Source organism: Gymnogyps californianus, chromosome 6, assembly GCF_018139145.2.
Source record: "Gymnogyps californianus isolate 813 chromosome 6, ASM1813914v2, whole genome shotgun sequence".
NCBI lineage: Eukaryota > Metazoa > Chordata > Aves > Accipitriformes > Cathartidae > Gymnogyps > Gymnogyps californianus.
In genome coordinates, this window is record NC_059476.1 from 38,230,521 (window position 1) to 38,244,978 (window position 14,458).

General features: G+C 53.3%; 1 protein-coding gene across 1 annotated transcript in view; it reads right to left on the reverse strand.

Annotated features, from left to right (window-relative positions):
* ADAMTS14 (ADAM metallopeptidase with thrombospondin type 1 motif 14) overlaps nt 1-13,338 on the reverse strand; it is a 35,758-nt gene extending 22,420 nt beyond the window's left edge. The window contains 4 exon segments of the mRNA XM_050899006.1: nt 3,066-3,262; nt 5,114-5,270; nt 12,416-12,837; nt 13,266-13,338. Coding sequence (XP_050754963.1) covers nt 3,066-3,262; nt 5,114-5,270; nt 12,416-12,837; nt 13,266-13,338 — 849 coding nt within the window.
* Between the last annotated feature and the right edge of the window lie 1,120 nt (nt 13,339-14,458).

The following is a 14,458-nucleotide window of genomic DNA, read 5'->3' on the forward strand; positions in this document are numbered from 1 at the left end:
AAGAAGCCGAAAAGCAAAGCAGGACACAAAACATCTCCTCTCCTCTTCCCCTGACAGGGTGCTGGATCCCCTCCTGGTTCCCAGCCCTTCTCCCACCCCTTCGGCCCTCGCACACAGCAGTCCCTGTGGCTGGGGGATGCTAACATTGCTTCGATAGCATCGCCATCCCTGCCACGGGCAGCAAGCAAGGCAGGGGAACGGCTTCCCCCAGCCGCCACGTCGCCAGATACTCGTCCCAAGAGCCCAGGGTCAGGGAGGGGGCCAGGTTTTGCTAGGGCGGACACAGCGATGCTCGGCTCGGAGTTACGAGATACGCTCAGCTGCGCCTTCCCCAGCGTGCACAGCAAGCGATGGCAAAGGCATTTTGGCAAGCCAAACCTCCGATTTTTGGTGCAGAGGCTGGCAAGCAACTTGAAACAAAGAAGGTCAAGCTCACATCAAGTTTACTATCAAAAGACTGCAAGGGGAAAAGGAGAAAGCGAGCATATATTGAAGTCAGGATGCATTTCCCAAGCCTGTGATCCATCTAGTGCCACTCGCTTCAACCTGACCCAAAATCCTCCTGTAGCCTCCAAGCCGAGAAGGGAATGGCAGGCTGGGAATGCAGGCTGGGAGCTGGCAGCTCGCGGGGACGGCAGCCTGCGGGGAAGCTCTTAGGTGCACAAAAGGAGCAGTCATCCTCATGTCAGCTTCCCGGGATGGACACAGCGCCGTTTAATGAAAAGCCTGGCATCCACATTTCTGGCAGCAAAATAAGGGTTTTGGTTTTTTTTTTTTTTAAAAAAAAAAGTTCTCCGTGACAAATCGTTTATCACCGAGCTTCAGCCGACACCGAGTTCCTAATAAAAGGGTTTGTGTCTCGGGGAGAGCCCCAGGACCCTACCTACAGCAGCGCCGTGTTAAGCCGAGCCCACGCAGCACCGGGAAGGGGTACGTGTCCCACCACCCCCTCGGCACCCAACGGGGACCCCAGAAAAGGCCAGGAAAGTTTATTATCAACTTCCAAGCTCGCTGCCCCCTTTCCTTGGGACATATCTTGATAGCAAAAAACTCCTGGCGGCTTTCCCAGCTGGCTCCCATGCACCATCTCCCCAGCGTACTCCAGTCCAGCTCATTAAGTCCTTTCCTCGTTAGAGGGCTGGCCAAGCCTCTCCTCCTTCCCCTTGCCTCCAACTAATGGGATTAGCATTCGGCTGTGTGGTCCCAGCACGCTCCTCCCCGCCAAGCCCCGGCACCCTCCTCTCTCTCTCTCTCTCTGTCCCTCTGCCATCCAGGCCAGAAAGCATGGTTTTTTTCTGCTGAATCGGGTATTTTAAGGCAATCTGAGCCGGTAAGGAAACAAGGCGGCGCCAAGGGAAGAGGAGGCGGACGGAGGTCACGGCAAAGCCGGAAAGAAAACGCACTAAAAACCAGAAAGAAAGAAGGGGAAGGGGGTGAGGGGAGAACGTATAGAAGGAAATAATACTTGGGGAAGTATTTGTTGCGTGCATTATCCTGGATTTTCCCCCGCCTTTTATTGATGCTCCTTTCTTCCCCTCTTTATTTAATTCATTAAAAGTCTCCAGCGTCGCCTTTATTTGAATAGACAGCGGTCCTCCCTTCTCCCAGCACAGCACCCCGCGCATTCACTCCCTGAAAAGTCCTGCCCGCGGGGTACAAACCATGAAATGCGCCTGAAAACCAACCTTTTGATTAGAGCTGACAATCCCCAGGCGCTCCAACCGTCCGTCCCCCCGGATCGGAAAGGAAAAATGACATCATCTCCCACCCCCGTAACGTGGGAAGAGCCCGGGGTCAGAACGGGGAACCCTGCGGCTTCCCCTTGCAGAAGGATTTAATAAGCAAAGGGGAGAAACTTTCAGAGAGTGAATTTAAGTGATGCTGAGAGCGTCCTACCACGAGCATCAGGATAACGCACCGGAGAATAAAACGCTGCACTGAAGGCATTTGCTTTTTAAAACCAACATCTTCACTATTTGGGACTGGCCACGTTACGCTTGGCCTCTAATCCCGCAAATCCTTACCCCTTATGTTGATAATTTCCCCTTCGTTACTGGCTGTATGGCTCTGAGCCTGCCTGCCAGGGCAGAAATAACGCCCAAACAAACAAACAAGCAACCAAAAAGCAGAAAAAAAAAAAAAATCTTTATAGCTTGGTTATTTCTGAGCTGGTTGTGCCTTTCGAACACTTTCCATCACCATGTAAAAGGCTACTTAAATAAAAATAAATAGAGGCGAGGACAAAGCATGGAAAACAAAACAAAAATGGGACAGCGCACGAAAGAGATCTTTGAATGCTGACCCTATCTGCAGACATCCGGGTGCCGGCGGAGCAAACCTCCTGCAAGATGACTAGCTGAATAAATATTGATCCTTCCACGTCTCTCAGGACTTGGGGAACCTGTGCATTTTTACCTCAAAAAGGAAAGAAAAGGGGTGCAGGGAATCAGCACAGGCTGCCCTGCGCCACCGGGCGAGGAGAGATGCAGAAGCAGGGCTGCTGTAAAGCTGCTATAAACCGCTTTTCAAGCACCTCCGACTGATCCTCAAGGTGCACAGGTTGTCCAAGGAACGTGAAAAAACTTCTGAAAATCTATAAAAATCTTCCCCCCACCAACAAACACTATTCAAAATAAATAATAAACATCATAATTACAAAATAAATAATAAGTATCACAATTTCAAACTAAATAATCAACAACCATTCTCTTTCCTAGCATTCGCTGCGATTTCGGCCACCAGGAGGAGATGGTCTTGGCCAGGAGAAACAGAAGATGCTCTTGGACTCGGGCGACAGGCAACGACGGCAACCAACACGCCGGACCCTGCCGTTGGCCAGGGGAATGTGACTGAGACGAACGTAAAAGGGCTCTGCTCTCCATCACTCCAATTGCCACAGCTACTAAATGCCAGAGCCGGCTGTGCGAAGGAACAGCCCTTCCTGCAGCACTTTCCCCCCCACACACATCCATTTTTTTCCAGGATAACAGATTTGCAGCATCAGAAGAGCAGTCAACCAAGGGAGGGGTGGGAGCCATGGCCCCCCCCCCAAAGCCAAGCCTTACTATGTTCATGAGGGTGAGGACGTAGTTCTGGACGTGCTCCTTCCCGTGGAAGCGTACGACTGAGTCGTCCACCGCCAGCAAGACCTCGATGTTGTAGTCGTCCTTCCTGGCGTGGCGTCTCTTGCGCTCCGCGTCCCCCAGCCGCTCCGTCATCAGCTCCAGGGAGTTGGGGAGATCGCCCACCCGCACGCCAGGCGCTGAGCAAGGCAGAAAAAGAAACAGCCATTGAGGTGACCTGACACCACGGTGACACTCCAAAAAAAAAAAACCAGCAAATAAGCAGGAAAAATGAGTAGGATATTGTCCTGGTTTCGGCTGGGATAGAGTTAATTTTCTTCCTAGTAGCTGGTGTGGTGCTGTGTTTTGGATTTGGTAGGAGAACAGTGTTGATAACACACTGATGTTTTTAGTTGTTGCTAAGTAGTGTTTATACTAAGTCAAGGATTTTTCAGCTTCTCGTGCCCAGCCAGCAAGAAGGCTGGAGGGGCACAAGAAGCTGGGAGGGGACACCGCCAGGACAGCTGACCCCAACTGGCCAAAGGGATATTCCATACCATATGACATCATGCCCAATATATAAACTGGGGGAGCTGGCTGGGAGGGGGGATCGCAGCTCGGGAACTAACTGGGCATCGGTCAACGAGTGGTGAGCAATTGCATTGTGCACCACTTGCTTTGTATAGTTTAATTCTTTTACTATTACTATTGTCATATTATTATCATCATTATCATTGTTTTTCATTCCTTTCTGTCCTATTAAACTGTCTTTATCTCAACTCACGAGGTTTTTTTTTCCTGATTCTCTCCCCCATCCCAGGGGTGGGGGGGCAGTGAGCGAGCGGCTGCATGGTGCTTAGCTGCCGGCTGGGGTTAAACCACGACAGATATTTAAGCTGATCCAGCTTGCTCTACAGTGGGGAAATGGCTCTGAATTGGGAGGACCGGCACTAAAAGACACATCTATGCGATGATGGTCCTACACTGTCCGTTGGGTGGTGGTGGGACACCTGGGGAGGTGGTGGATAGCTGGGGGGGACGCGTGCGAAGCTGGGGGCTGCTCCTTGACAGCAGATGGCTGCAGCCAGAGCATCCTCCATCCTTCGTAGCATCCTTCACCCTTCATCGCATCCTTCACCCCATCACCCAGCAGCGCCCTCGAAGCTCTCCACTGCCATTGCATTCGCGATGCCACAAAAGCAACGAGCACGCCCTGGAAAACTTTTAAACTTTTTTAAAAATCAGGGAGCCGATTACGGTGCCACAAGAGGTGAATAAACGCCGGGGAAGGCTAACGCCTCTGCACAAATATAAATAGGTTTATAGAGTGCTTTTGCACAACGTTGACCCCACGCTTGTAAACACTTCTGGGTGCGCTCGGCTTTGTGCGGGTGAGAGGGGAAGTCAGCAGGCGATTTATGCGCGCAGAGTGCAGCGCACGGCTAAGTGATGCTATTGAAAAGAAAAAAAGAAAGCCACGTTTTCTCCTTCCAGGCAAAGAAGAAGAAAAAAAAAAGGACACGGCACTAGAAAAGCGAAATGAATTACGAACGCTGGGAAAGGGAAGGGTTTCTATCATCTGTTAAAAAGTCAAGTCAACGCCACATTTCACAACATATAGGTGACTAAACCAAGACTGCAGCACCTACATCTCCAAGCTGCAGTCGGCAGCCGAGTCGGACCAAGTCCGGCTCTTCCTGACCCCTTCGCTCACGAGCCCCAACTCTGCTTCCCATCCCAAGGCTGACGTGATCATCCATGGGCCTGATCACACCCATCTAGGAGATTCTTCCTCTTTGAAGAAGAGGAAGAATAACTCCTATATAACTCATCCAATTTTAACCAAATTTGGAAGAATTTCAAAGCTCCCAGCAAAACCCCAGCATTTTCTTTCCTTTCTTCTCGCCAATGACCCAACTGGCAGTTAAAGCCAGCCTAAAGCCATAGGGCGAGATGTACAAGCCAGAGGGCACGTGGAAGGAGAAATCCTCCCCCCGCAAGAAATAGTTATTATAAATTGCTGGGAAAGACTAGATTCGAGGAGCCCCTACCTTCGGGGTGGAGGTCCTGGCGGGGCTCGGCGCCGTCCTGCCGGATGGCCGACCGGCGGTACACCACGTGGGCCCTCCCGTGCTCCTCCGTCTCCTGCTGTCCCCTCTCCAGGGGCTCGATGAAGAACTCGTTGCTGTCTGTCCGAATCAGGCCAGCCTGGACTCCACAAAGAAATAAAGAAAAGGGGGGAAAAAAAAAAGGTGTGCTTTTACATACGCATACGCGTACATACACACTCAATATACTCATTAAAGATTGATGCAGAGCATGCATGAATGCAAGGGGAAAAAGCATCCCAAATAAACTGGGTGCTACTCCGTGACACTGGGATGGATCCATTACCATGTTCATGTATGATGACCCTTAATTTCTCCTGTAGATGGAAAAAAAATAAATAAAAAAGGGGAGGAAAAACCCAACCAACCAAAAAAAAACCTGGCCACGACTCAAGTTATGTCTTTATACAGCTAGGAAACTCCGTTCCTTCTCATCCGCGACGAGATTTTCTGCCTAACCCTGCGCATCAGGGGATACAGGCTGCACGGGCTCCCACGCCACCTCGCCTCCCTGCAACCCTCCCCATCCCCATCCTCATCCCCATGCCCATGGTGCCGGGGAGGAAAGCTGCCATTTACACCGACGCTACGAGCTGCAATCACAGCCAGAAGGAAGGAAAAAGAAACCATCATCTCTGCCCCGTGAAGTGCTTGGGGAATTAATGCAGGGGAATCCCTTCGGAGAAGCTGGAAAGCATTATGACTCCACCTCCCAAACACAGGGAAGATGAATGAGAGGACAAACATCGCTGGAAATGTTGTCCTGGCTACCGACCTGCTCCTAATTAACAGCAAGCTCCCACCAAATCCCCCTTACATCAGCCTGAGCGCTCATACCCCACAGCGCCGGCCGGCTCGGACCTCAGGCAAGCAAAAGGATCGCCGGGATTTGGCTTCCATCCCACGGGCAGCCCCCCCGCCCCCCCAGCCCAGCATTTTTCACAGCTCCCTCCACCGTGCACGTGCGTGCTCCTTCCTCCGGCGCTGCCCGCTGCTGCCTGGAAAGCTATGCAGCCTGGAAAGCGCAGGCAGAACATATGGATCTGTTCTTATAGCAAAGCCTTCGACAGCGTGTACCTACTGGAGTCCTCATCAGGGCTGGGGTATTTGAACTGTTCTCATCAAATAAAATAAAATAAAAATAAAATATATATATATATATATATATTTTGCACAGAGCGGTACGAAGACGTGAGCTGGGCTCTGTAAACAGCCAGGCAAAGCTGGGGCTCTTCCAAGCCTGCCTGGGTCATTGGATCCCTGTCGTGTTCACGTACCGTTGCATTCATCGTGGCATCAGCCAACCTGGCTCTGTCAGACTTCATCAAATTTCCTGCTCCACTTGGGTTTTATTAGCTGCTTAACTCCTCTGGAAAGCAGGTTTTTGGCTGGTTTTGTTTTACCTCCTTCCCAAGGAATCTAAGTACGGGCAGTTGTGCTAGGATCAACTTGCCTGACACACGTATCTCGGGTCCTTCCCACAGGAGACGTTCAGGTCACCAGGGCAGGACCTCTCCAAGCCCGGGCTTGTCCCACCACCCCCAGCCCAGGAGGTGAAGATCACAGCCAGGTTCAACCAACCTGATGATGGTGATGAGGCAGAGATCAAGCCAGGGAGGCAACCCACAGGTCAGGTCCAGAGATGGCTGGGCAAGCCCGTGACGATGGGGCAGGTCCGAGCCGTTGCTCTTTATTATATGATAAGAGAAGGTGGGCATCCATCGCTCAACACAAAAACAAGTAGCTAGGTGGGCAGAGCGCTGGGCATCTGACACAGGCACCGCAAACACGCTTGGATTTTACAGACATGAATTACGTCGATGATTTCCCACCAACTAACGTGCTTCCAGCTTGCACATCGCTACAAATTTGGGCTGGAACGGCACTCCTGCTACCCGAAAGCACCCGGCGCGGTAACCCTGCCAGCATCCTATTTTAGCCCGGCGGCAGAAGAAGCAACCCCTGCCCCAGGAGGAGGTCCACTGGGACACCGCTACCCCCTCGCAGCCCTGCCACGGGGCGTCTTACCCGGGGACGAGGCACCCCAAAGCCGGTTTATGGGTTTACGGCAAAAGCCGGGACTTGCTGAGTCAGGCGGCCGGAGGAAAGCCGTGCCGCCGTGCACGGGGCAAGGCTGGATTAAAATATGAAAGAGCCTGGTCCCGAGCCACAGCCCACTTGGGTTTGCGCCGCTCTACAGCTCGTGACTAATTATATGTGGCTCAAGAAATAAAGCAGCCCAGACTTTCTCGCCCGTGCTTTCTCCCAAAGGCGGGATGCAACACGCTGCTGACGCCGGCAGTGACCGACCGGCAAAGCGGACACCGCAAGGACTTGTGCGCACATCTGATCAGAGCAGCCTAACAAATGAAACAGAAACCGCAGCAGTCACCTTGGCATTTACAAAAACAAAAAAAACAACCCAAAAACACCATTGCAAGAGGCATGCACGAACCTGCTCGGTCTTAAAAAGGAGCAGCTCGGGTTGTATTTCAGCATTTTGGGAAGGTTATAACTGTAGGGAGGCAGCAAGAGAGGCCAGACGCCCCCCAGAAAGCCCCAGTAAGCTTTCCTTGGGCTCTTGCCAAGGGATCGATCCCATCCTCGACGATCAATTTGCCATGTGCTTCCCACCCCCAATTTTATTCGGTTTAATAATACCAAATCAAACGAAATCTGGCAAGGTGGGACTATCATTACTGACATTTCTAACATGAGATGCTGTCTGCAGCTCTCAGTGAAGGTAATCCCCAAACTAGAAAATGACCCTTTGAAGACAATTCCACTGAAAAGAGGGAAAATATGCCTTTTTTTTTTTTTTTTAACTTTTAAGGAAAACACCAAACTCATTTCTGCCAGCTCGCAGAGGGTGAAGTCTCTTTTCCAGCTCTCCTGCATCCTCCCAGGGTATGGGAGAGATGAACTGGCCCCACTGGCCCGGCGCCAGCCTCGCTAAGGGGGACACCCCCACCCCTAGCACCCCCGGGTAAGCGACTCCTCCATCACCGCTGGGTAAAAAGCTCCAACTCCCACCGGAATTCAGGAAATTCTGACACTTCAATGCGGCTGAAATGTGGAAAAATTAATAAAGCCGCTCCACTCAGCCAGAGAAGCAAACAGCGCTGAGGAGGAGGAAATCCAGCTGCGTGCCTAGTATGTATTTTTCCTACGCGATTCACACTTAATTTGGACAAAAAGTCCCAGAAAGCCGGGCTGCGTGAACACCAGGCACCGTTGCTAGCCACCGCTCCCCCCTTCCATCCGGAGACTGCCCGGCGAGGGCATCGGGGGGATCTGCAGAGGGATGCGTCTGCCCTGCACGGAGCCGGACCACCCCTGGTAGCCGCACGGCGTGCGCAGCACCGGGGCACCGTCCAGAGGTGCTCGGTCACTATTTTGGTACCTCTCCATCTGCAAGTTCATTGACATCACGGGGGAAGACGGAATTAAGCGAAATAATTAACCACTGAGACTTTCACTCCATGCTCTTTACCAGGCATGCAGTCTAGCATTGCAAACTCGGGCAAGATGCTAAGCAGGACGCAGAGAGAGCTTTCCACCAGTGAAGTCGGGGGGTAAAATACCACCTTCAGACACCTTTGCTTCAGACACCAAAAGGACCTTTGCTCCATTCCCATTGAGAGCAACATTTTGAGACGTCTCACCCTCCAGGCATTTAAACCAGCACCTTTTTTCTTCCCGAAATTAACCCTACAGTTCAGGAGCTGCAAGGAAAATCCTGGAAGGCAAAGCCATACTTTTCGCACCGGGGGCATCGTTATGGGGACTGTTTTCTCCCTTCGTTCCCTATTAATTACTGTTCCTGAGGGCTTTTGTGCTCTGCTTATCTGCTGCCACCCATCCGAAGCAAGCCAGGGCGACAGGGCTGGAAAACGCTGGCTCTACAGTTTGCAGCACGCTGGTGTTTGGTGCAAATAGCCCCAGAGAGCAGCGGGAGAAAGTCAGCTGCGAAAAGCAAATATGGTGCCTACTAGGCGATAATTCTTCGCCCATCTCTGCAACCAGCAAAGCACGAAGGAAGCAAGGTCCACCACACGCTGCTAAAGCCGGCGTGGAAAGATGGGATGCCTTCACTGCAGCGAGATGTGCCTGCCAGGGGAGATTTCTGCCTAACGCTACTTTACCAGTGAGGAATTTGATGGCTTGGATCGGCTTTGAAATTATGTTATGGACGACAGCATCTTCCCACCCTGGTACGAGACACCCTTGCAAAAAAAAAAAAAAAAAAAAAAAAAAAAAAAAAAGGCTGGCTTTTCACGCGTGGATGCCTGCAGCAAATAACCGATGTGGAAAGTGCCATGGGTTTGGCATCTATGAAAAAAAAAAAAAATCAGCTCACTCACATGGCTAAATATGGATTTAGGAAAGACTTAATGTGTACTCTCTTTTTCAAGAACTGGGTCTTTTTTTTCCTCATTATTTATAATCTCAGCCTCCGTTTATACACAGTGTAATCTCTTTGTGTACACAGCCTTCATCAGCAGCATCCCAGAACGCTTCCTCTGACCAGAAACGAGCAGCCGAGCATGGTCCCGCGCCTCCCACGCACGCTATACTGGGATGCAAAAGCCACAATCCCCTTTTGAAACTCGTGGATAACTTCCAGCAAAAGTCCACAGCAATTCCAGGGTACGTGCATATCGAAGAGCAACAAAGCTGCCTACGGCCGGTGCTCCCCACGTTCAGTCAGTCCCTATCTAGCGCGACGTTAGGAACAGCCCTGACCGTGTACATCCCTCCCAGATGCTCCGCTGCTTCTCTGCTGGGTCATGCTGGAGGCACAGCGTGGTCGTAAATACCATCCTCCCATCCCATCCACACCTATGGCCGCGTTCCGGTTCTGCTTCTCGTTCCATTTGCTCCATCAAGCTCTTTTTACTGCTTTGGGGGTTTTTTCAGGGTCCTTTGGCTCTCACAGCTCCTCCAAAGGGGATATAGAAGCTGCCGGACTTACTTAAGCTAGAGGACCATGCACCAATCTACACCAGCCAGAAAACCCAGGAAAGAGAGAAACCAACTGCTACGTTGGCCGTATCACAAAAATCCTCTTTACCTCTTGACCTCTTCCCCCAGCCTGCAATCGCCACATGTGCTTCACCAGATGATGGGAAATTGCTGCTTGAGGCCAGGGCATTTATTTGTTGGCCATGGAGCAATAAATACATTGCAGGAAGGGGAAAAAAAAAATACTGGTTTCTCCCCACTGCTGCTGGAGCTCTACATGAAGAAATGAAACATCTGCGAGACAGCACATCAGCAACCACGATGCTAACGCCGTGTCCCGGGATAGCTTCGGAAATGGGGGCGCGCCAAAACGGCCCTGCAGAAGCCCTCGGCGTTTGCAAACCACCGCAGCCCCGTGCATCAGCACGACGCGGCTCGGCTAATCCCACCCCGCACAGCAGCAGCAAAGCCCCCGCAGAGCTGGCTGCATCCGGGGTTAAGGAAGGTAAAGAGGGATGAAGCAAGCGCCCCGAGCTGCTGATCCTGGGGGAAGAGCCACTTCTTCCTTTACGTGAGCTTAAAAGAGCGGGCTTTGGGGGTACCATGGATGGCAAGACAGGTATGGCTGCAGAAATCCACGTGCAAAAGCATGCTGCAGTAGAAGCTACGTCCTAAACTGGCATCGCTGCTACTACCTGCGGCCAAGGGATGGCTGGAACAAGGGCGAAAAAAATGACGACAACCCCCGCCTGAGAAGGTGTGTAAGGGGCTGAGATGGGAGAACTCGGGGCTAAAGCCTAGAAAAGCCTGGAAAAGCTAAACTAAAGCCTACTTAAGATGGACCCTAACAGTAGAGTGGGCCCCAGGGAAGAGAAACCCCCTAACACCGTCCTCGCTGCTTCCCGGCTGCGGCGGGACGTGGACTCAGCTGCCGACCGCTTCCAGCATCCCTTCGCTCGCGATGCCGACGGGAATTATATCTGCAATGCAACCCGCACGCTTAAAAAATCAGGTTGTCATTCCAGACGCGGCACTACTAGTTGCTTGCTGGAGCTATAGGAAATACCTTTAAAGCTTTCAAGCCTGCCCAAATTCGCCAGCCCCAGCGCGATCCATGTCACGGAGAAATTTCTGCAAATTCACAGCCTCAGCCGATTCAAAAAAAAGACACTTCAAAAGGTGTGGGTTATGAGCTAAAATTGTTGGCAAAAAAAATAAACTACTATACGTAGGGGAAATACGTATTTCTAGCTGTGCTGCTCTATCATTTCTGCTTGTACCGTAACACCAGGCGCTGTATAAAAAGAAAGGAATGCCAAGTTGTTTCTGCTAGCAGCCAAAATTGGCTAAGGAACTCCCAGAATAAAACAACCAAAAAAGAAATATTAAAAAAAAAAAAAAAAGGCAAAATAAGACATTTACTCCAACCCCGGAGTAACCTAAGTAGTACCAGGAGAAAACAGCAAACGCTGGCACCTAAAACAAGAATTAAATTGGCTCAAAGGAAATTTGAAGGGCAATGAGCCAAAGGTATAAAAAAATAAGAAGTGATTCCTCAAGCGTATGAAAGGTAGGAAACCCACGGGCAGACCAGACGCCGGGGATAAGGATGTAACAGAGCCATTTAATTAATTAAAGCGCTGTGGCAGTAAGTTACCGATGCTGAACTGTGCCCACCCTGCACTCAGAAAGCCAAAAGGCTCTGAGCACGTCAGCTATTAGTAAAAAAAAAGAGGTCCTTCCCAAAAAGAGACGCGTAGCAGGAGCAAGACCGCACACTAACAGTGATTTCAGGAGACGCTCGGGCTCCCTCAGCCTCATTGAAGAGGTGGGAAACGCAGAGAAAAAGTTCCTCAAGCAGCCCCAAGGTAAAACCCGGGCGAGCGAGGATGCAGCAGCATCACCGGCAGCGTGGGTACCCATCCCGGAGGGAGGGCAGAGCCCGCGGGCGTGACGGCATCTGAGACGGTCCCCCTCCGGGCAGGAGGCAGCTCAGGCATGGGACAGGCAATTTTTTCAACCCTTTTAAATAAATATAGCTGCACATATAGCGGAAGGACGGAGCACTCGCATGTGCGGTACCCTGCCCTCCTCACGCCACAAGCCACGTGGGGAAAGGGAACCCGCAACAGCCAGCCGGTAAAGGGCAACGTATGGCGCCGACACCTAACGCATCACCAAAAAAAACAGGTTTCAGGACACCGAGATCCACCTCTTAAGAGAAAACCGCGCCAAAACACGGGCAGCGCGCACGAACCGCCCCACCGGCCTCGAGCTTACCAGTCCGTCGCAGTTGCTGATGGCGACGGCGGCTCCGGGCATGCCGGAGATGTCGCCGGTGAAAAGGCACCGCTGTTGGAGGGGTTCCCGGAAAAGCACCTCAAAATCCTCCTGCCATTCGGCCACGGTGCCCAGCGGCACCAGCCGCCGGTTGGGCCTCAGCCGGAGGTGCAGCTCCTTCCCGAAAACCGTGACGTTGAAGTAGAGCAAGCGGCCGCCGGCCCCGCGGCGCTGGGGGGATTCATCGAGGGGGCTGCGGGGGACGCGGCGGCGGGACGGGCGCGGGGCTGGGGGACAGGCGGCTTCGCCGATCCCCGCCGCCGCGTCGCCGGACACCACGTGCGAGAGGAAGCGACCCCGGCAATCGGCGCTGAAGGGGACGATCACACCATACTCGCTGAGTTTGCCGGACAGGAGGAGCTCTGCGGAGACAAGACGGAGGGAAAGGGCTCGCACGGAGCATCCCGCTGGCGCGGTGGGATTTCGGTGGCCAACCCAACTCGGGGAGCCTTCGCCGAGCCCCGCCAGAGCTCGATAAGCCCAACGACTGCTTTTCCCTCCCGACGCAGCTCCGCTTTGTAGTTTTAACCGGGCGCGTCAAACGTAGCAGAATAAACTCGGGCTGACGTGCCCCTCGCACGCCAAGCACGCCAACTATTTCTCGCCCAGCCTCCATCTCCCCCAATTTCCCATTGAAACCAAACACACACACACAGACACACACACACACACACACTCCGCCGGCGGCAGCCCTCTCCTTGCTCGCCATCCTCCGGGGTGCAAGCCACCTGTCAAAACAATCCCCCCCACCCCCGGGGACACCCCCCCGCCCCGGGGGAAGGGGCCGTACCTGGGGCGCTGCCGGCGGCCAGGCAGCCGTGCAGGGGGACGAGGCAGGAGAGCACCAGCCGCAGATAATCCATTTGGGGCCGGCGGCGCGGCGCGGCGCGGCGGGCTGCGGGGCGGGCGGGCTGCGGGGCGGGCGGCGCCCGGCGCCCGCCTCTCCCCCCGCCGCCGCCGCCGCCGCCGGGGCCGCCGGGGCCGGGGCCGGGGCCGCTCCCGCCGCCGCCGCCGCTGCCGCCTCCGGGATGGGCGGCGGGGGGGGGGGGAGCCGGGCGGCGCCGAGCTGCGCGCCCGCGGCCCCCGTGCGCGGCGTGGGGCGGGCCGGGGGCAGGGTCTGCGCGAAGGGGTGGGAGTTAGGGGTTTGGTGGGGGGGGGTTATTATTATTTTTCTTAATTTTTTTTCTGGTTTTAATTTTTTTCAATTTTTTTAAATTTTTTTTTAAACTTTTTCTTTTTTTTTTTTTTAAAAAAGTTCTAGGGTTGCGTTTGGACGGTTCTTCTCTTGGAGACTTTAAAAAAAAAAAAATTAAAAGCCTTTTCGGGCAGTCGGCTCCGGCCTGCCAGCCCTCCCTCCCCTCCCCTCCCTCCCCCGCCCCGCGGCCGCCCCGGCTCCAACCCTGCCCGAACAAAGGCGAGGCGCGCCGGGAGTCGGAGCCCCCCCCCCCCCCCCCGACCCCGCTCTCCCCCTTCCCTCCCTACCCTGGGGTTCTCCCCAAAACCCACCCCTGGCTCCACGCTGGAGAGGGACCCCGTACAGAGGGAGCTCCCTAGGGAGAGCCAAATCGCCTCCCAGCACTTAAACCGCTGCCGCCTCATGGGGCGTAGGTAAACATCCTGTTTAGAACCATCTGGCATGATTTTTTTTTTTTAACTCCTCCCTTCTGTTTTTAGGAAGAGATATGATGGGAGAAGGCACTTGCGCGCAAGTGGCGCCTTGTTTCTGGATGCCGTGTTGCCGGCTCTCCGAGGATGACCACCCCTTGGGTTCTCCAAAGGGCATCGCACGGCTGGGACCGCCCGGTTTGGTACGCGGTGTGCTTCATCAGGCTCCTCGCTACCACCCTTACAAGGGGCAAATAAATTAGGTGGTTCCCTAAAAGATAAAACAGAATTTCAACAAATCCAACGCCACAGTAAAGGGGCTTCCCTCATCACTTCTTTTCATTGCAGAAGACACCCACCACGCAAACGCTTATAGCA